Source organism: Rhinatrema bivittatum, chromosome 5 (genome assembly GCF_901001135.1).
Source record: "Rhinatrema bivittatum chromosome 5, aRhiBiv1.1, whole genome shotgun sequence".
Taxonomy (NCBI): Eukaryota; Metazoa; Chordata; class Amphibia; order Gymnophiona; family Rhinatrematidae; genus Rhinatrema; species Rhinatrema bivittatum.
The window spans coordinates 374,378,349-374,402,000 of record NC_042619.1 but is presented as its reverse complement, the minus strand read 5'-3'; the positions used below and the strand labels follow the sequence as shown (position 1 = coordinate 374,402,000).

The window sequence follows — 23,652 nt, the reverse complement described above, 5'->3', positions numbered from 1 at the left end:
AAACTCCAAAAAACTCAATCCCCATAACTAGAGATTGGTGAAGGTCACTCGCCTCTGCAGTGGGTAGTCAGGCATCCCACTCCCGATCATGTAACCTAAACAGTGCACTTATAACCCCAACACTCGGCCTATTGCCCAATTGTCGTAAATACTATGGCATTTATAACTTTAGAATCTTCATATTCATTGCAAAAACCATCAGAAAAATAGAAAACTAGCAATAGTTTGATTAGGAGCAGCTAGTCCTGTAACGTATGTCCTGGATCTCTATAACCCACTCCGGCTGGGTTAGCTTGTCCCCCGAAGATCCCTAAAGTGTGAGATCAGATGAAAGGATGTAGAATAAAATAAAGAGACCCAGTTCCTAGTGATTCAAACTGTGTGCACAGCCCTCTGCCAACAGAAAACTGTTATGATGTGCCCTTCTGCTTGGACACATAGCGCTGGGCTTCCTCTGAGGTTTGGAATGTGAAGACTTTGCCCTCATTCCATATTTTAAGGGTAGCTGGAAATTGAAGAGCAAATTTTATATGTAAGTTAATCAGCTGGGAACACACCGAAGAGAATTTCCTGCGCTGCTGGGATACTTTAGCAGAAAAATCCTGCGTTATTTGAATCTTGTGCCCTTGATACATAAACTCTGATTTTTTTTCGATATGCGATCCATATTTGCTGCTTATGGCTGAAGTTTAAAATCTTTGTGATGGCTATTCATGGTCTGGTATCAGTCTGTGTTCGCGATCCCAACCTGTGGGCCCTTTCAATACAGAACGTGCCTTGCAGGGCCTCTAATCCAACGGCCTCGGGAAGCCACTTCTCCAGCACTGCTCCCAGATTGCGATCCTCTATTCCCTCTGGTAAGCCCAGGAATCTTAAATTCGCCCGCCCCCAACCTGCTCTCGAGGTCATCAGTTTTGTCTTGGCACTCTTTAAGATGGTTTCATGAGCCAAGATCTGAGCAGTTGCAGCCACTAGGTCGTCCTCTGCGGCAGAGACTCGGCCCTCTATTTGCTCAATACCGGGGGGGTACATTCCGTGATCGCCGCTCATATCTGAGAGCTGGGAAGATATGGAAGCCAGTTTTTCATCGAGCGATTCCGCGATCATTTCTTTAAGAATTGCCACAGTAATCGGGTGCGCTGGGCCCAGTGGATTCAGTGCCGCCTCGCTCGTGGTGGCCGCCATCTTGGGATCGGCGGCCTTCCCTTTTTCTTTTTTTCCTTTTCGAGATGTCATCGGCTGAGGGAATCGCTGCATAAAATGCACGATCGACATACGTCGCTTACACCCCGCGGTTTTTTAGTCAGGTAACTCACCGTTATTGAGTGATGCCGGTAGATTTTGAGAGTGAGATGCCTGGAGCTGACAGGGAACACGTCCGCGTCAGCGCATCATCCCACGTGACCCCATCGAGCCAACAATTTTGATATATCAGTTATGATGCCCAAACGAGCCTACCCTGAATAGTCCAGCTCTTGCACCTAACCATTACTGTTGTATATAATAGCTAAGTAACTTTTGTATATAATACCACTAATACTGTACGTAACTCCATGTATATAATACCACCAATACTGTAAATTGTTTTAATTTCTTGTTTAATGCCCCTGCGGCTTGTTCTCTATCCTTCTATGCTTCACTTTCGTTCTCCCATTCCATGTTTCATTGCCCTGTTATAATGTAATTTCTGTTCTGCTGTTAATATGTGAACCGGTGTGATGTCCCCACTAACGCCGGTATATAAAAGTTTCAAATAAATAAATAAATAAATCTTTTTCCTGGCTGGTAACTCCTAATATGGAACCTAACATCGTGTAACTACAGCAAGGGTTATTTTTCCCTTTATACACCACCTCAGTCCCTTCCCAGCCTATATCCTTTTCCCTGACCTCAATCCACCATACCAGTACCCTCCCCGCTCCCTCCCCTTCCCCCTACCCCACACCCCTCCGCCCACCATCCCCACTCCCCCCCCTGCTCCCTCCCCCAGTGCCCCCTGTACCCCCTCCCCCCACTCCGCCCCTCCACCCCCTCTTCTCCTCACTCCCCCTCCCTCCTTCCCTACCCTCCCCCCATCACCAGCCTCTTATCACTCTTGCACGCTCCTGTATTACTGTATTTCTTGCTCCTGTATTAATGTAAATAAGCTTCATATACTAAGTGTATCAAGTACACATGCCACTTAACATTGTATATTAGTTCATTTGCATATATAATCCTAATCCAATGCAAATAGTTGTAACGCTGCCTGTTGACTCTCCTCTCCTGTACTTATGTATATCTTCCAGTTACCCCCTCCCCTGTTCATTGTAATTTCCTTTTCTTCTCAGTTTTTTGTAAACCGACATGTGTCCTACGAATGCCGGTATAAAAAAGTTTTTAAATAAATAAATAAACCTTGCATTTGTCCACATTATATTTCATCTGCCATAATGACACCCAATCTTCCAGTCTTGCAGGCAGGGTCCTCTTGCAATTTATCACAATCCGCTTGTGATTTAAACACTGAATAATTTTGTGCCATCTGCAGATTTGATCACCTTACTCATATTCCTTTAGAGATCATTTATAAACATATTAAAAAGCACCGGTCCAAGTACAGATCCCTGAGGCACTCCACTGTTTACCTTTATCCAGATCATTTAATCCTACTCTGTGTCTCCTGTCTTTTAAACAGTTTGCAATCTATAAAAAGTCATTGCCTCCTATCCCATGATTTTTTCATTTTCTTAGAAGCTTCTTGAGAGGGACTTTGTCAGACACCTTCTGAAAATCCAATTACACTACATCTATCAATTCATCTTTATCCATATATTTATTCACCCCTTCAAAAAAAGTAACAGATTTGTGAGGCAAGACTTCCCTTGAGTAAATCCATGCTGGCTGTGTCCCATTAAACCATGTCTGTCTATATGTTCTGTGATTTTATTCTTTATAATAATCTTTGTTCTGTGTTTTAAACAACCATTGTTGTGTTTAGATTTTTAGACCATATCAAAAATGAGGAAAGCCCCCTATCTCCCATTGGCAGTCTTCATGGATTATTAAACGATGATCAGGAACCTTACATCGTGACAGACATAGCAGACCTAATTCGAGATTCATATGAGGTAAGTTGGACTAGTAGCACACACACTACAGCTACATTTAATAATGGGATCCATTTTCAGCCACTGACCAGCCAGCAAAGTTAGCCAGATAAACTTATCTGGCTAACTTTGTCAGGATATTCAGTAGTATAGCTGCACCACTGAATATGCCCAACTGTCTTAAAGTTAGCCGAATAAGTTTTTCTGGCTAACTTTAGGACTGCTCTATAGTACACTCAGAATATTGGACTTAGCTGAATAACTTACTGGCTAACCAAACTCTACCCCAGAACACCCCTATGTCATCTGGCTAAATTTGTCAAAAAATTAGTTCTCCAGCTAAAATTTGGTCTAATTATGTGGCTGAAATATTCAGATGTAGGCAATTAGCTGGATTACTTGTGAGCTAGCCAGCTAAATGCTGTTGAATATAGATCTCCAATATATTTGGGGTTTAGGAAATACTAAACAAAAATACCTGTTATATATTTAAAAGCATCTGTACCTTCATACAGCTTTCTGATAAGTAAACTAGCTGATTGTTAAAATGCTCCTTGCAGATATTTGGTGCTATGTTATTTTCTCTCTGCCATGTAGACAGAGATAACAACAGAAAACTGCATATCTAATTCATTATTGCAGTCCGCACAGGAGTCGAAGAAAAAAGTCCTAATTTGGGTTTATCTGTTCTTACCAGTTCTGTCCTGACAAACAACATAAATAATAACTTGAAAGTATATTCAACATTGGACTGCTCAGTTCTGAATTGCCCCATTTATAAGATGTTGAAGGAAAAATATTTGTCCATGTTTAAAAAAAAAAAAACAAAAAAAAAACATTTAAATGGCAGAGAAAAATGATTTGGATCTTTTCACAAAAGAAAGCATTCTTCTTTACAAAATAAGTGTTTACGTACCTGGTTGAAGCACAGAGAAAAAGTTTTTTAGGTCAAACCTCATTTGTTGTGTACATTTTTTTTTAAATTAATCTTGATTACCATTGAATGCAGATGTGGTACACATTGATGCAATATCCTTAGATTTCAAATAAAGAGTACGTTCAAAATTGTCAAATCCTGCCTGTCATATACCTTTCAAGACTTTATGATCATGAGACCAGATTGGTAGGCACCCGCACAGTTCTTAATCAGTGGGGAGCCTCACGGTGCCAGACAGAAGAAAAGAGCTATTCTGAGGGCATATTGCAGCAGGACATTTGGACCAGAAAAATCTTAGGCACCACTGCATAATTTCTAATTGTAATAACTTGGTTCCCAGAATTTGTCAAGCCCAGACCTATCTGAAAATTAAAATAAACCTAAAATAGAAAACATATTTACAGGTGAGCAGTTCCATAGCCATATTGATTCAATGATGGTTATTGGTTGAAGTGAAAGTCCATGCCAAATACATAAACTGGAAATACATACATATAGCATTTAATTTATTTATACCGTTTAACCGTTTATTCTTTCCTATCTCTTCCTTCTTCTCCAAGTTCTGCTACCCTTGTTATTTGTAACTGCTCCTTCTGTCACCACAGTTCGAATTGATGTATTTAATGCACTCCCGTTCCATGTAAACCAGCAAGATATGTTTTCATGATTGCCGGTATATAAAAACCTTAAATAAATAAATAAATAAATACATATTTCATAACAAGTGCAAACCTGCTTATGGCAGCATACAGTAAAACCATATATATGTATAAATTATAAACTGTATAACTAAATATGCAAGTTAAAACCTATATCTTAAACATAGTTTTGTTACAGTCATACTGGTTAGTGATATCCATGTTTAATCACAAAACAATTTGTAGCATAAGAACATAAGCTATGCCATGCTGAATCAGACTTAAGGTCCCCTCTGTGCCCAGCAAGCTGTCTCCGACATTGAGCAATCCGGGTCACATGTTTCCAGCAGTTCCTAAAGAGTAGATCCGTTTCTTATTGCTCACTCCCAGAAATAAACTGTGCTTTTCCCAAATCCACCTGGTTAATAATTGTTTATGGCCGTTAGCTTCAGAAACTTGTCCAAACTCCTTTTAAATTCTGCTATGCTAGATGATTTGACTACATCCTTCAGCAACAATTTCCAGAGCTTGATTTTGCATTCAGTGAAAGCAAAAAAAGACTATTTTGATTGTTTTTAATCTGATACCTCTTTATGGTGTATACCCTAGTCCTAGCCATCCCTTATTTACTTGTACCACATCACTCATGACTTTATAGAATTCCATCATATCTACAAGCTGAACAACTCTAACCTGTTTAACTTTTCATCATAAGGGAGCTGCTCCATCTCCTTTATCATTCTGGTTCCTTTTCTCTGTATCTTTTCTAATTCTGCTTTATCTTTATTGAATTGACCAGACTTGCACAAGGTATTCATGGTGCAGTCGCTCCATGAATTGATAAAGAGAAATTATTATATTCTCACAGGACAAGCAGGATGGTAGTCCTCACATATGGGTGACATCGCAGGATGGAGCCCAATCATGGAACATTTTTGTCAAAGTTTCTAGAACTTTGACTGGCACCTACTGGGCATGCCCACCATGGCACTAAACCTGCAGCCAGCAGGGGTCCCTCTTCAGTCTTCTTTTTTCCGCACAGCATTAGCCACGAGGTTAAGGAGCTCTGCAGAGATTCCTGACAGGAATTTTCCTCACGGAATTACTGAAAACTTTCTTACCACACAGAGGTCCCTCCTTCAACTTTTTCAAGTCGCAGTACTCCGGTAAGTTTTTTACCCGTTTTTGGTCGATTTCCATCGAGTTTGGCCCTCGCGGTCTACTGGTCATCGACCATACCGCGGCTCAAATTTTTCAAGGCCATGGCGTCGGGGTTCTGTCGGTGCCCGGACTGTATCCGCACCATGTCCATAACAGACCCCCATAAATTCTGTGTAATGTGTCTTGGATGTGAGCATGATGTCCTGACCTGCACCAAATGTGCCCTAATGACACCAAAGGGTTGCAAGGCCAAAATGGAGAAGATGGAACTTCTCTTCTGTGCTCAAACCCCGACGCCGTCCATTGCATCGACGTTGTCTGAACAGGCACCTTCCACTTCGCGCCAGCATCGACCACCAGCCAGTGACCGTCCGGTGTCGACCACTTCTCAGCCTTCAACTACCTCTACTCCCCCTCAGGACCGAGGGGATCGTAGAGAGAAACATCGCCATCGGAAGTCTCGGACCATCGAGGGAGCAAAATCATCGACCTCGCCATTGTCCGAGCCGCCGTCGAAAAAACTCCATCCACAAAAGGCACCGACCTTTTCTGTGACCGGGTCACCGAGGCAACCCTCACCCGGACGGGTATTGGGAGCCGCGACTCCGCCTTTAACGGTGGTTCCTCCGGCTATGCCTCTGCCGCCTCCTCCCCTTCCGGAGGCGGAACTGATTGCTCCAGGTCTCCGTGAAGAACTGGACAAAATGGTTCAGGAGGCCATCGACAAGGTGATGCATTGATTCCAAGTTCCTCTGGCACTGACACCGGTGCCAATTGTGGCACCGACCACCGACCCGATTCCAGCAGCATTGGCACCGCTGCTCTTGAAGATGGAAGCGCTTATTGACGCTTTTCCACCGATGGATCCCGGGTCACTGATGGCTCCGGTGCCCTCTCTGCTTACCTTGTCATCGGGAGGAGAAACACCGTTCCGCATCCCTCCATCAGGGGTCCTACCGATGCCTCAGCCATCGATGCCGATGCGTCTGGCGCCACCTATCCATCCATCGATGCCTTCGATGCCTGCACCTGTGCCTTCGATGCCTTCATTGGTGCCTCCAGTTCTTCCTTTGATTCCTTCGGAGCATAGACCTGGCCCTTCAGGAATTCCACTGCTCCGTCCCCAGTTGGTTTCTAGAGGGGCAGGTGCTGATCCCTATGATACCTGGACTGATGATTCTTCACCAGACACCAATGACTTGCCTTCACCACCTTCTCCTACTGAAAGCAGGAAGCGTTCTCCTCCAGAGGACCTTTCCTTCATAAATTTTGTGAAGGAGATGTCTGAATTGATTCCTTTCCAATTACAGACCGAACAAGATTACAGGCATCAAATGATGGAGCTGTTGCAATTCCTGGATACTCCCAAGGAAATAACCGCCATCCCTATTCACCAGGTTCTTCTGGATCTCCGCCGCTCTCCCTTACCAATTCCTTTGCTTCCTCCGGGGTCCAGCGGTGAACTTGGCCTGCGCGATCGGCGCTGAAGCCCGTCGGGGTAAGGCCTCTTGTTCCGCTCGCCCCGTTCGGGCTCCTGCGCCGATCGCCGGCCCTTCTCTGCAGCAGCTCTCTCACCTGAAGGACCGCAATCACCCGATTCCCTCGGCATCGACCAGGGCCGCGAGCCCTCGCTTCCTGCCGGCCTCCACGAGCCGCGAGCCCTCGCCCGGAGCCGCCATCACAATACACAGAAACGCCCACGAAAACGTCGCGGCGGTGACGTCAGAGGCGCGACAGACCGGCGGGGTATTTAAACCGCCACTCTCCTTGGCGTCGCGCGCACGAAGGAGCGCGACAAAGGGGCCTGCCCCTTTGTTTCGCCCCTTCGGTTCGCCCCTCGCTGTCCCCAAGCAGCACCCCACCAGCACCCGACTAGTGCTCACCCTCCATCCAGCGCTCTGCAAACAACTTCCAGCACTCTGCAAACAACTTCCAGCGCTCTGCAAACAACCATCCAGCGCTCTGCAAACAACTTCCAGCGCTCATCCTACAAACAACCATCCTGCACTCATCCTGAATTCTTCCAGCAAGCAGCTAACCAGCGTTCTTCCGGCAAGCAGCTAACCAGCAAGCAGCTAACCAGCGTTCTTCCAGAGCCCCAACCTCCCAACTAATTTCCTCTCATCCGAGCCTCGCCCCATCGGCCCCCCAGCTACTCACAGCGACAGCCAGCTAACCATCCATAATGTCTCCAGCTCTTCCAATACCAACGTTGCAACACCGCCTCCTACCTAAAAGACCATCCACCAGACAAGCCCTTCACAACAACTTAAAATCACTCACCCCCATTCTGATTGCACCAATCACCCAGCTGTTAGGCCTCACCTTCTTTTCACTCTCACTCTTCAATGCCCAATCACTAACAAAAAAAATCCCTTATTTTCAATGACTATCTCACCGACGCCAAGCCAGATATTTGCGCTGTAACAGAAACATGGCTCAAGCCCTCAGATACAGCTTTAATAAACCAACTCCCTACGTCGACCTACGACTTCTTCTCACTCCCGAGACTGAAAAAAAGAGGAGGTGGAATCCTTCTAGCTACCAAGAAAAGCCTTAATTTCACCCAACACCCATTCACTTCTAACACAAAACTGGAAGTCGGTTTCTTCACATCCAAACATCTTCAAATCCTTCTTGTCTACGCCCCCCAGGGCTCTTAGAAGCAGACATCTCCCCAATCCTCGAAATCACCACCACACTCATCGACCTGGATTCTCCAGCAATCATCTTAGGAGATTTCAATCTGCACATAGACAATCCTTCACCATCTAATAGCTGCGTAACCCTCCTCACAGCCCTGTCAGCAATGGGATTCCAACAATTAGTCAACCAACCCACTCACAAAGCGGGGCATACTCTGGACTTAATCTTCAGTAACAAAGGCATTACGACCACATCAAATTTGAAGATCAAAAAAGTACCATGGTCGGACCACTCTCTTATCTCTACCTCTTTCGCTTTGAAAGAAACCACCACTCCTAACATCCCTTCACCTTCATTCCATTACAGGAGGCGATGCTCCCCAGATGATCTTAACAACCTGTTGGAGTCACAGCTCCCTCTATTAGATCTCACCGACCCAAACACTGCCATTCGCTCCTGGAACAATATAACAGAAAATATAGCAAATAAGCTCTGCCCTTCAACTACAAAAAAATCTCACACCAATGCCTCCAACAGACAACCTTGGTTCACCAACGAGCTCAGAAAACTAAAACAAAGCTTAAGAAAGAAAGAAGCGACTTGGCGTAAAACTCCTTGTGACTTCACCATTTCATCATACAAATCCACACTATACCAATACAAAGCCCTCACTTCAAAATCAAAAAAAGATTATTTTGCATCTAAGATTCACAACCTGGTCTTTGATGCTAAAGCCCTCTTCGCTTATGTATCCAGCCTCACTCAAACCATACCGCGAGAAATCCCCGGCGACATGGCACAATCCAAAGCTGAAGAACTCGCCCAGTTTTTCCAAAATAAAATCAACAATCTTTTAACTCAACTGCCTTCCAATTCAACGGATGCCCTCCCGACATATCAACACCCGTCCATCATAAACTCCAGCCTAAACACTTTTGAGCCCGTCTCTTCCACTGAGATACAAACCATCCTGAGAAGAATGAAACCTTCGTCTCATCCTGCAGACCACATCCCCACCAAACTACTCCTATCTATTCCAGACTCAATAGCCACATCATTGACAAACATCATCAACTGCTCTCTAGCCCAAGGATCCTTCCCAGATGATCTCAAAATGGCCTCAATCTCACCACTCCTAAAGAAACCAAACCTTGACCCGAAGGACCCCAACAACTTCCGCCCCATAGCTAACCTCCCATTCATCGCTAAGATCATGGAAAAACTAGTCAACTCTCAACTTTCAAACTACATCGAAGACAATAACCTCCTCTTCGCCCCACAACACGGATTCCGAAAAAATCGAGGCACAGAATCTCTCCTTATCTCTTTGACAGACCATCTCCTATTGGGCCTCGACAAAGGAAACTCATTCCTATTGATCTTGCTAGACCTATCTGCAGCGTTCGACACTGTCAACCACGCCATCCTCCTAAACCAGTTGTCATCCATAGGAATCTGCGGCACCGTCCTTTCCTGGTTTAAAACCTTTCTCAACAATAGAGGTTACAAAGTCAAACTCCAAAACAAGGAATCCTCAAGATTTGACTCTGCCATAGGAGTCCCTCAAGGCTCCTCATTATCTCCGACTCTATTCAATATTTACCTTCTCCCTCTATGCCAACTTCTCACCGACCTCAATCTAAAGTTTTTCCTATACGCAGATGATATTCAAATCATCATCCCTATCAAAGACACATACTCTAATACTCTTGTCTACTGGGAATCATGCCACCAAAAAATCAAACAACTACTCAACAGTCTACACCTCATCTTAAATTCCTCCAAGACTGAGATCCTGCTCATCTCGCCTGAAAACAACACCAATCAACAGTATACTTCCTACCACACAAACCAGAGACCTAGGAGTGATAATAGATAACCGGCTAAACTTCAAGGCCCACATCAACAAAACAACCAAAGACTGCTTCTATAAACTCCAGGTCCTGAAAAGGATAAGACCTCTTTTCCACGCTCAAGATTTCAGAACGATCATCCAAGCAGTCATATTTTCGAAACTGGACTACTGCAATTCCCTATTGCTAGGTCTACCTTCATCCTACTCCAAACCACTACAGATGGTTCAAAATTCAGCTGCCCGTATCCTGACAGGCGCAAGGAAAAGAGACCACATTTCACCAGTCCTGAAAGAGCTTCATTGGTTACCCGTATACTTCCGCATCATGTATAAAGCCATAACTATCACCTATAAAACTATTCATCAACTCACCACTCTCGATCTCCAATTCCCGCTCCAAGTACATAACTCTACTAGACCTACCAGAGATGCTTACAGAGGTTCCCTCCTGGTTCCCCCAGTGAAAACGACCAAACACATTACCCTAAGAGATCGTGCCACCTCCACAGCTGGCCCTCTACTGTGGAATTCCATTCCTACAGACCTCAGACAGGAGCCCTGCCTCCCAACTTTTAGGAAAAAACTTAAGACTTGGTTATTCAAGCAAGCTTTTCCGGACACAACCCAATGACTCCCAAAACACCTTACCAGTTGTATATAACATTTATTTTGTATACTACATTTAAATTGTACATTGTTTAACCATTTCTATCCTCTCTTCTCTTTTTCCTTCTCCAAGTTTGGCCTCCATTGTTAAATGTAACTGTACCTTCTGTCACCTCAGTTCTGGTTCTATGTTTTTAAGTTCTATGTATTTATTGCACCCCCGTTCTATGTAAACCAGCAAGATATGTTTTCATGATTGCCGGTATATAAAAACTCTAAATAAATAAATAAAAAATAAATAAAATCTCCTCAAAAAGAACTGGGAACATCCTGGCTCTGTTATTCCAGTCAACAGGAAGGCTGACACCACTTATTTGGTACAGTCAGCCCCAGGTTTCAAAAACCTCAGTTGGATCACCAATCTGTGGTTGTGGAATCGGCCCAAAAGAGGGCAAGGAGGTCAAAACCCCACTCTTCCTTTCCCCCAGGCAAAGAGCAGAAATTTCTAGATGCCATTGGTTGCAGTGTCTTCCAGGGCTCAATGCTCATCTCCCGAATCGCCTCTTATCAGCTCTATATGACCCAATACAACAGGGTCTTATTTAATCATATACAAGAATTGACAGGCTCCCTGCCTCAACAATTCCAAGAACAACTTCAAACCCTAGTGAACAAGGGCTTTGAGGCAGGCAAGCATGAGATAAGATCATCTTACGATATCTTTGACACTGCTACCAGGGTATCTGCATCTGCTATTTCGCCAAGAAGATGGGCCTGGCTCAAGTCTTCGGACCTTTGCCTTGAAGTACAGGACAGATTGTTCGACCTGCCCTGTGTAGGAGACAATCTGTTTGGCGAGCAGATTTAATGGACGGTGGCGGAACTCAAGGACCATCATGAGACCCTGAGACAGCTCTCTCTGATGCCTTCTGAGTATTCCTCAAAACAACCTCTCCGAAAGGACACTAAGAAGTCATTCTTATTATTTATTTATTTTATTTATTTATAGATTTTTTATATACCGGGGCACGTAGATAACATCACCTCGGTTTACATACAAACATTAATTCAGCATAGCGCTTTACAATATAACATAATAACTGAAAAAATACAGTACCATGAATAACTATGGTACTGTATTTTTTTTTATTAAGAGAATAAAAATCAATGTAAGAGAATAAAAATCAATGTTGAGTGTCTGTGTAGATAAACTAGGAAGAATAGAATAGGACTTAGTTCATTAATAGTAGGCTTTTTTGAATAACCAGGTTTTTAAGTTTAGTTTAAATTTTTTGTGGCAAAGTTCCTGGTGTAATTCAGAGGGCATGGTGTTCCATATTGTTGATCCAGCAATGATGAATGAACGTTCTTTTGTAGAAGAAAGATTGGTCCGAAGAAATCCTACCCGCCACCGTCTAGAGCTTGTTCTACGAGACCTTTCGAAAAAACCCAGTCTCGTCAACTACAAAAACAAAAGCCTCAAGGAGCTTCTCAGCCGGGCCCTGCTTCTGGTTTTTGACTCCTGCATAGAAAGCAGCAGCCAGCTTCCACTGCCTCACATACCAGTGGGAGCTCGATTATGTCATTTCAACAACAGGTGGCACTCAATCACCTCAGACCAGTGGGTCCTAGCAATAATCGCTCAAGATTTTCATCTGAAATTTCTCTCCATCCCACCGGACTCCCCACCTCTACCAATGCAGAGAACATCCGACCACTCTATCCTCCTGGAACAGGAGGTCTCCCTCCTCCTCCAGTCCAAAGCAATAGAGCCAGTGCCCTACTCTCAGCACGGCTAGGGTTCTATTCCCGATACTTTCTAATCCCAAAAAATCGGGAGGCGTTCGTCCAATTCTGGACCTCCGTGCCCTCAACAAGTACCTCCAAGAAAAGTTCAAAATGGTAACCTTGGGTTCTCTTCTTCCTCTTTTGCAAAGAGGAGACTGGCTCTGCTCTCTAGACCTCCAGGATGCATACACATGTATTGCGATAACTCCATCTCATCGCAGATTCCTGAGAATTCTGGTAGCCCCAAGTACTATCAGTACCGAGTGCTTCCATTCGGCCTCACATTTGCACCACGAGTCTTCACAAAATGCCTCGTAGTAGTTGCAGCCTTCCTTAGGACTCAAGGTGTTCACGTCTACCCCTATCTAGACGATTGGTTGATCAGGGCTCCCACTTAGCAAACTGCTCTGTCGTCCCTACATCTTACCTTACACACTCTGATTTCGCTAGGATTTCTCGTCAACTACGACAAATCCTACTTAGTCCCATCTCAAACTTTATCATTCATAGGGGCAGACTTGGACACCTTGCAAGCAAAAGCTTTTCTGCCTCATCAGCGAGCTCTCATTCTTGTCTCTCTTGCACATCAGCTGCAGTCTCAACACCGCACGACTGCACGCCACTTCCTCATCCTGCTGGGACACGTGGCGTCCTCAGTTCAGATTACCCCAGTGGCCTGCTTGGCCATGAGAGTCGTGCAGTGGACTCTAAGGTCACAATGGACTCAATCTATTCAGCCCCTGTCGAACATTGTCCATGTCACCGACTCACTCCATCAGTCTCTAGCCTGGTGGAAAAATCAGATCAATCTCCTCCAAGGCTTGCCCTTCCAGGCTCCAGATCCTCAAATAATTCTCACCACCGATGCTTCCAACCTCGGCTGGGGAGCCCATGTGGCCAAACTGCAGACACAAGGATCTTGGAAGCCAAAGACCAAATCAATTACCTGGAGCTTCGAGCAATCAGATATGCTCTCAGGGTATTTCAGGATCGCCTTTCCAATCAGGTCATCCTGATTCAGACAGACAACCATGTGGCCGTGTGGTACATCAACAAGCAGGGAGGGATGTGCTCCTACCCTCTGTGTCAGGAAGCTGTGCAGATATGGGCGGAGGCCCTCTCCCACTCGATGTACCTCAGGGCCACCTACTTGCTGGGAGTGGACAATGTGTTGGCAGACAAACCAAGTCGCACCTTTCAGCCGCACGAGTGGTCTCTCAACCCCTCAGTGATGGACTCGATTTTCCAACAATGGGTTACCCTCATGTAGATCTCTTTGCGTCACTTCAAAACCGCAAAGTAGAGAACTTTTGCTCTCTCACTTGCAGCCAACACTATCAGTCACGAGATGCTTTCTCCCTCTCATGGACGACCGGTCTCCTATGTGCATTCCCTCCACTTCCACTTCTCTCAAAGACTCTCGTGAAGTTACGTCAGGACAAGGGAAACATGATTCTGATAGCACCTCATTGGCCACGCCAAATGTGGTTTCCAATACTTCAGGATTTCTCCATTCTCAGGCACATTCCCTTGGGAAGGAACCCACTTCTGATCACTCAAAATGACGGGTGCCTACGCCACCCCAATCTTCAAGCCTTGTCCCTGACAGCCTGGATGTTGAAAGGTTAATTCTTCAGCCACTTAACCTTTCGGACCCGGTTTCCTGTGTTCTGATTGCTTCACGGAAGCCTTCCACAAGAAAATCCTACCTTTACAAATGGAACAGGTTTAAGTCACGGTGCTCTTCTCAGTCCCTTGATCCCTTTACCTGTCCTACCACAAAGTTTCTAGACTATCTCTGGCACTTGTCAGAATCCGGTCTAAAAACGTCCTCTTATCAGAATGCATGTCAGTGCGGTAGCCACCTTCCATAAAGGTATTGGGGACATTCCTATTTCAGTACAGCCCCTTGTAACACGTTTTCTGAAGGGCTTGCTTCACCTCAAGCCTCCCCTGCGTCCTCCGACCCCTTCTTGGGACCTCAACCTGGTTTTGGTTCGGCTCATGAAATCACCATTCGAGCCTCTCCAATCCTGTGATCTTCGCTATCTCACATGGAACGTGATCTTCCTTTTGGCAATCACTTCGGCTCGCAGAGTTAGTGAGTTACAGGTTCTAGTCACCTATCTGCCTTACACTAAACTTCTGCAGGACCGGGCAGTACTCTGCACTCACCCTAAGTTCTTACCTAAGGTAGTATCGGAGTTTCATCTCAATCAATCCATTATACTACCTACCTTTTTTCCCAGGCCCCATTCCAGTCCAGGAGAACAGGCTTTGCATACCCTTGACTGTAAACGGGCTCTAGCGTTCTACCTAGACCGCACAGCTGCCCACAGGAAGAGCACTCAATTGTTTGTCTCTTTCCACTCCATCAAATCAGGGCAGCGGACTGCATATCCTTTTGCTATCAGCAAGCGGACATTCCACTCCAAGACCGTGTTAAAGCACACTCTGTGAGGGCCATGGCGACTTCAGTAGCACACCTACGCTCGGTGCCGCTTCCTGACATTTGCAGGGCTGCCACCTGGAGTTCTCTCCATACCTTTATATAGCCCATTATTGCTTAGACAAAGCCGGAAGACAAGATTCCATCTTCGGCCAGTCTGTCTTGCACAACCTATTTACAACTTGACGTACCAACACCCTTCCACCTGCCTGGTAGGGTTCAGGATGCCCTCTGCCAAATTCCACCCCAATCCTAGTGCCTTTGCACACCTGGGTACATTTGGTGCATACTCTGACATCCTCAGCTCGGTACTCACCCATATATGAGGACTATCATCCTGCTTGTCCTGTGAGAAAGCAAATGTTGCTTACCTGTAACAGATGTTCTCACAGGCAGCAGGATGTTAGTCCTCACGAAACCTGCCCACCACCCCGCGGTGTTGGGTTTGTTACGTTCCTTATTTTTTTTTGGCACTTCCTGTAGCTTTTAAACAAGATTGAAAGGGGACCCCTGCTGGCTGCAGGGTTAGTGCCATGCTGTGCATGCCCAGTAGGTGCCAGTCAAAGTTCTAGAAACTTTGAGAAAAGTGTTCCGTGATTGGGCTGCATCCTGTGATGTCACCCATATGTGAGGACTAACATCCTGCTGTCCTGTGAGAACACCTGTACAGGTAAGCAACATTTGCTTTCTCTGTTTTATTTTCCATTCTTTTCTGAATTGTTGCTGACATTCTATTTATATGACCCTGAACCACATAAGGGATATTGGAATCTGAAGATGAATGTTTGGAAAGACTGAAAATGAGAACTAAAGCAAACTTATGGATGCCTTAGTTGCCCTGCTAGTTTAAAATTTGGAATTTGCTGAAAAACATGCGTGAATCAGAACTGTGAATAGCAAATCACCTAGATCAGATAGTACACATCCCAGAAAACCGAAAGAACTGATAAAAAGAAATTGCAGATGTATTTTTATTAATTTATAAACGATCGTTAACATCGGCTATGGTTCATTAAGATTTGGAGGGTGGTCAGAATAACTCCAGTTTTTAAAAAAGAATTCTAGTGGTGATCAGGAAGCTACAGACTTACATCAGTGCTGGGCAAAATGATAAAAAATATTAAGAACAAAATTACTGAACATAGAAATAGTCATAGTTTAATGAGACCAAACCAACATGGATTTAGCAGATTTTACAGATGAATTAGTAAATACACCTGTAAAGGTAAAGTACTCTAATTCCAACTCCCTTAGTATCCTAAACTTAACTAGGAACTCAGTAAAATTAAGATGAAGGCAGCAGCAAGAGGGGGGGCTTTCCAGTCTTTTGCATTGAGTGTCACATGTATGATTTTTTTACCCGCCGGTGAGAGATTGTATGTGTGCACTCGGTGCAAAGAGCTCCTGGCTCTCAAGGGACGAGTCCGATCTCTGGAGGCTAGAGTAGCAGACTTGAAGGAGCTGAGGCAGACAGAGAAGTACATTGGTGAGACCTTCAGGGACACAGTAGCCAAGTCCCAAATCCAGTCTGGCAGCCCCAGTGCTGCCTTGGATCAGAAAGTTCTCCCAGTAGCAGAACATCATCCTGGTGTAGCAGGAAGTGATCCTGTAGTAAGGACCTGCTCTCCAGGTGATGTATTGTCCTCTCACACTGAGGACAAGTCTCCTAGGGCTACTGCCCAGGAGGGAAGGGTTAGGCTGGCCATCATAGTCAGTGATTCAATGATTAGAACTGTAGGTAGAAGGGTGGCTGGTGGATGTGAGGACCGCCTGGTAACTTGCCTGCCTGGTGCGAAGGTGGCAGACCTCACGCGTCACCTAGATAGGATTATAGACCGTGCTGGGTAGGAGCCGGCTGTTGTAGTGCATGTGGGCACCAATGACATAGGAAGTAGGAGAGAAGTTCTGGAAGCCAAATTTAGGATTTTAGGTAGAAAGCTGAAATCCAGAATCTCCAGGGTGGCTTTCTCTGAAATGCTTTCTGTTCCTCGTGCAGGTCCCCAGAGGCAGGCAGAGCTCCAGAGTTTCAATGTGTGGATGAGACGATGGAGTAGGGAAGAGCAATTCAGTGTTGTAGGGAACTGGGGAAACCTTTGGGGAAGGGGGAGACTTGTCTGAATGGATGGGCTGCACCTTAACCAGAGTGGAACCAAGCTGCTGGCACTAACTTTTTAAAAGGAAATAGAGCAGCTTTTAAATGAGAACAAGGGGGAAAGTCGACAGTCACTCAGCAGTGCATGGTTCAGAGAAATGTATCCTTGAAGGATACTAATGAAACAAGAGAGTTAGGTCATCCCAACAGAGAGGTTCCAATGAAAGTAAATGTAATCCATGTGCCTATATGTAAAAAATCACCTGAGCTAAAGATTATCCAAATTATCCCTAAGAACTGAAAAGCAGGTTGTTAATACAAACAAAAAAACACACTTTGAAATTTCTGTATGCCAATGCCAGAAGTCTAAGAAGTAAGATTGGAGAATTAGAATGTATAGCAGTAAATGATTAGATTGACATAATTGGCATCACAGAGACCTGATGGAAGGAGAATAGCCAATGTTACAGTGCTATATCGGGGTACAAATTATATCGCAATGATAGGGAGGATCAACTTGGTGGGGGTGTGGCACTTTATATCCGGGAGGGTATAGAGTCCAACAGCATAAAGATCATAACAAGAGACTAAATGCTCAGTAGAATCTATATGGGTAGAAATCCCACGTGTGTTGGGTAAGAGTATAGTGATAGGAGTATACTACCATCCACCTGGACAAAATGGTCAGACAGATGATTAAATGCTAAGAGAAATCAGGGGAGCTAACCAACTTGGCAGTGCAGTAATAATGGGAGATTTCAATTACCCCAATATTGACCGGGTAAATGTAACATCAGGACATGCTAGAGACATAAAGTTCCTAGATGTCATAAATGACTGCTTCATGGAACAATTGGTTCAGGAACCAACGAGAGAGGGAGCTATTTTAGTTTTAATTCTTAGTGGAATGCAGGATTTGGTGAGAGAGGTAATGGTGGTGGGGCCACTTGGCAATAGTGATCATAACATGATCAAATTTAAACTAATAACTGGAAGGGGAACAATAAGTAAATCTACAGCTCTACCACTAAAATTTCAAAAGGGAAACTGATATAATGAGGAAAATAGTTAGAAAAATAGTTAGAAAAATACTGAAAGGTGCAGCTGCAAAGGTTAAAAGTGTTCAATAGGAATGGACTTTGTTTAAAAATACAGTTCTAGACGCGCAGTCCAGATGTATTCCATGCATTAAGAAAGGTGAAAGGAAGGCAAAACGATTACCAGCATGGTTAAAAGGTGAGGTGAAAGAGGCTATTTTAGCCAAAAAAAATCCTTCAAAAATTGAAAGAAGGATCCATCTGAAGAAAATAGGATAAAGCATTGTCAAGTTAAGTGTAAAACATTGATAAGACAGGTGAAGAGAGAATTTGAAATGAAGTTCGCCATAGAGGCAAAAACTCATAATAAAAGCTTTTTAAGATATATCCGAAGCAAGAAACCTGTGAGGGAGTCTGTTGGACCGTTAGATGACCAAGTGTTTAATGGGGCTCTTAGGGAAGATAAGGCCACTGCAGAAAGACTAAATGACTTCTTAGCTTCCGTGTTTACTACTGAGGATGTTGGGGAGATACCAGTTCTGGAGATGGTTTTCAAAGGTGAGGATTCAGATGAACTGAACCAAATCACTGTGAACCTGGAAGATGTAGTAGGCCAGATTGACAAACTAAAGAGTAGCAAATCACCTGGATCAGATGGTATGCATCCTAGGGTACTGAAGGAACTCAAAAATGAAATTTCTGGTCTATTTGTTAACTTTTGTAACCTATCCTTAAAATCATCCATTGGACCTGAAGACTGGAGGGTGGCCAATGTAACCCCAATATTTAAAAAGGGCTCCAGGGGTGATCCGGGAAACTATAGACCAGAGAGCCTGACTTCAGTGCCGGAAAAATAGTGAAAACTATTCTAAAGATCAAAATCGTAGAGCATATAGAATGCATGGTTTAATAGAACACTCAATACTCAAGGGCAGTCTTGCCTAACAAATCTGCTTCATTTTTTTGAAGGGGTTAATAAACATGTGGATAAAGGTGAACCAGTAGATGTAGTGTATTTGGATTTTCACAAGGTGTTTGACAAAGTCGCTCATGAGAGACTTCTAAGAAAACTAAAAAATCATGGGATAGGAGGCTATGTCCTTTTGTGGATTACAAACTGGTTAAAAGACATGAAACAGAGAGTAGGATTAAATGGTCAATTTTCTCAGTGGAAAAGGGTAAACAGTGGAGTACCTCAGAGATCTGTACTTGCACCGGTGCTTTTCAATATATTTATAAATGATCTGGAAAGGAATAAGACGAGTGAGGTTAAATTTACGGAGTAGTTAAATCACAAGCGGATTGTGAATCATTACAGGAGGACCTTGCAAGACTGGAAGATTGGCATCCAAATGGCAGATGAAATTTAATGTGGACAAGTGCAAGGTGTTGCATATAGGGAAAAATAACCCTTGCTGTAGTTACATGATGTTAGGTTCCATATTAGGAGCTACCACCCAGGAAAAAGATCTAGGCATCATAGTGGATAATACTTTGAAATTGTCAGCTCAGTGTGCTGCAGCAGTCAAAAAAGCAAACAGAATGCTAGGAATTATTAGGAAGGGAATGGTTAATAAAACAGAAAATGTCATAATGCTTCTATGGCTCCATGCTGAGACCTCACCTTGAATACTGTGTACAATTCTGGTCAGTGCATCTCAAAAAAGATATAGTTGCGATGGAGAAGGTTCAGAGAAGGGCAACCAAAATGATAAGGGGATGGAACAGCTCCCCTATGAGGAAAGGCTGAAGAGGTTAGGGCTGTTCAGCTTGGAGAAGAGAAGGCTGAGGGGGGGATATAATAGAGGTCTTTAAGATAATGAGAGGTCTTGAAGGAGTAGATGTGAAGTGGTTATTTACACTTTCAGGTAAAAGAAGGACTAGGGAGCATTCCATGAAGTTAGCAAGTAGCACATTTAAGACTAATCAGAGAAAATTCTTTTTCACTCAATGCACAATTAAGCTCTGGAATTTGTTGCCAGAGGATGTGGTTAGTGCAGTTAGTGTAGCTGGGTTCAAAAAAGGTTTGGATAAGTTCTTGGAGGAGAGAAGTCCATTAACTGCTATTAATCAAGTTTATTTAGGGAATAGCCACTGCTATTAATTGCATCAGTAGCATGGGATCTTCTTAGTGTTTGGGTAATTGCCAGGTTCTTGTGGCCTGGTTGGTCCTCTGTTGGAAACAGGAGGTTGGACTTGATGGACCCTTGGTCTGACCCAGCATGGCAATTTCCTATGTTCTTATGGAGGTTTTGCTTCAGGTATCCTCTACATTTTTTGAAGGCGTGAATAAACATTTAGATTCAAGTGAGCCAGTTGACATAATGTATCTGGATTTTCAGAAAGCGTGGGACAAAGTACCTCATGATAGACTCCTGAGGAAATTAAATGTCATGGGATAGGAGGCAATGGACTATTGTGTATTGGGAAGTGGTTAAAAGATAGAAAACAGAGAGTAGGGTAAATGGTCATTTTTCCCAATGGAGAAAGGTGAAGAGTTGGGTGCCTCCAGGGTTCTGTACAGGCACCACTGCTTTTTAACATATCTATAAATGACCTAGAAATTTGAACAACAAGTGAGTTGGTCACATTTGTAGATGATACAAAATGATTCAAAGTTATTAAATTGCAAGAGAAGCTTGCAAGATTGGGAGACTGGGCATTCAGGTGCAGATAAAATTTAATGTGGACAAGTACAAAGTGATGCACTTAAGGAAGAGCAACCCAAATTATAGCTACACAAGGCAAGGTTCCACATTAGGTGTCACCACCCAGGAAAAAGATCTAGGTATCATTGTGGATAATATGTTATGCAATGGGGGCTACAAAAGCAAACAGATTAAAGGGAATAATTAGGAAAGGAATGGAGAATAAAATACAGAATATCATAGTGCCTCTGTATCACTCAATGGTACAACTGCACCTTGCGTATTGTGTGCAGTTTTGGTCACTATATCTCAAAAAAGATATAGCAGAATTAGAAAAGGTACAGAGAAGGGAGATCTAAATGATAAAGGTGATGGAACAATCTCCGTATGAATAAAGATTAAAGAGGTTAGAGCTCTTGAGCTTGGAGAAGACAGCTGAGAGGAAATATGATAGAAGTCTATAAAATAATAAATGGAATGAAACAGGCAAATGAGAATTGGTGGTTTACTCTTTCAAGAAGTACAAAAACTAGGGGACATGTGATGAAATTACTAGGTAATACGTTTAAAACAAATAGGAGGAAGTATTTTTGTACTCATAATTGAGCTCTAGATTTCATTGCTGGTGGATTTGGTAAAACCTTTTAGTGTAGCTGAGTTTAAAAAAATGTTTGGGCAAGTTCCTGGAGGAAAGGTCCATTAAAGCATTATTAAGGTATACATGGGGAAAATCCACAGCTTATCTATCCCTGGAATAAGCAGCATGGAATATTTCAACCTTTTAAGATCCTGCTAGGTATTTGTGACCTGGATTGGCCACTGTTGGAAATAGTATACTGGCTTGATGGACTTTTAATCTGACCAATTATTGTAAATCTTATGTGAGTTCAATAACCCATTCTGTTCAATTTAGAAATTTGGAGATATCTCTGTTCAACAAATTGAATGCATGAGATGCCGGCACAGGATACGTGTCCTCCAAAGTCATGAGGATACAACAAAACAGAATGTGGTAAGTCTATGTATTTGCTTAAACATTTATTATAGATGAATAGGCTCTGAGTATTGTAAGGGAAATATACATAATAGAATTTCAAGACTTTATCAGAGACTCCATGCTTTCTGGAATTCCCTAAGAAACAGGAAACCAGGAACTTGTTCAAAATTGATCATCAACTTTGACTGATGCAGACCATAATTTCTGTTTTTCTGACAAAAAGATTTATAGAGATCTGCTTATAGTAACATAGTTAGTGTCAGCAGATAAGGACCAATTGCCCCAGCCAGTCTGCCCCGTTTCCAGTATCAAAGAAATTGATAGGTTTGTGGACCATCCTGATCCTGAAGAGACTAAACAGATCTGTTCAGATAAGACACTTCAGGATGGAATCCCTTAGATCATTTATTCAAGTAGACTTGGAAGAGACCCTGTGCCCTTAGATCTATAAGATTCCTGACTGCATATCCCCCTTATCTAGGACCTATCATAAATACAGGGCTTTGCATTTCTGTCTGAGCTCTGTCCCCAGGTTGTTCAGCAAAGTCTAACTGACCCTGATCTTTTCACTCAGAATACAGGGTTATTTTTTTTCCATAATTGGAAAGATGACATCTTATGTGCAAGGTCATATCTGAATTACTTTCTTGCCTGCAGCCAGATATTTTCTGTTATCTTTTAGAGTTGGATTCTTGTATTGCATGGTCTTATGGATCCACCATATTTATTTATTATATCGACATTTTGAAGAGATTTACCCAAGACAGTGTACAGCAATAAACTCATGGTTGTCAGCCTCTCTGTTCTTTAACCGTTAAAGTGTCTTTCTTGGTTGCAGTTTGCTCAGCCAGGGCAGTGAGCAAAATAATAAAAACTGTCTTCAATTTCTCCATCGACAAGCAGATGTGAATTGGCCATTCTAATGTTTTTTGTAACTTATTTGCTTATTATTTATGTAACAATGTAAACCGCTACGATCAGTTCTGGAGAAAGCGGCATACTAAACCTTTTCAAATAAATAATGTGTGGTTGATGTCATCTGATGGTGCCAACACAGACTCAATTCTCAGTAAAATCTTACTGAGCATACACAGGGGTACCTAAGTACAGTCACTGCTTTATGAGCCCTTCAATCTTTATCTGAGCTACTGCATTGACACGTTTCCCAATCTCTCAAACCTTTGACCTTGTTTTCATCTTTGCAAATCTTTCGTATTGCCTCCTTGGCTTCCCTTTAGCTGAACATTTCAGTTCTACTTACAAAATAAAAATTAAAAAAAGAAGAAAATGGAAAAACCCAAGATAAAAAAACCTTGGGTTTTAGGCCTGTAGGTGTGGGCGTTACTTGTCCTTTCCAGACACCAATTATGTCTGCTATCGCTGCTTGGGCCCAGACCATGATGCAATCAATTATTCTAGATGTAGTCAACTGTTCCCAAAGGTTTATCAGTACTGTGCCTGGAAGACACAGGCTCTATAGATGCCGTCGTCTGTTAAAGACCCTGGAACCTTGAAGTTAGAGCAGGCAGTAGAGCCACTCCTCCTCCTTGGAGTGAGGCCTCTGTGGTCTCTCAGCACCACAAGAAGAGTCAGTTGAGACAGTACACAACCCCCTCTTTCCTCTGCAAGTCAGGGAACTTGTGAATCTATGGAGCCAGCTCCCAGATCCATGACAAATCAAGGGTCCATCAAGGCACAGAAGGCGATGA

The 23,652-nt window shown here is 43.4% G+C and overlaps 1 protein-coding gene across 4 annotated transcripts in view; it reads left to right on the top strand.

Annotated features, from left to right (window-relative positions):
- The window catches only part of TBC1D8 (TBC1 domain family member 8), a 438,780-nt gene that overhangs the window by 314,225 nt on the left and 100,903 nt on the right, over positions 1 to 23,652 (top strand). For all 4 annotated transcript variants that reach the window (XM_029604799.1, XM_029604801.1, XM_029604802.1 and 1 more), the window contains 2 exons: positions 2,981 to 3,110; positions 21,860 to 21,958. In XM_029604799.1, the coding sequence (XP_029460659.1) occupies positions 2,981 to 3,110; positions 21,860 to 21,958 (229 nt within the window). The remainder of the gene's footprint in view (positions 1 to 2,980; positions 3,111 to 21,859; positions 21,959 to 23,652) is intronic.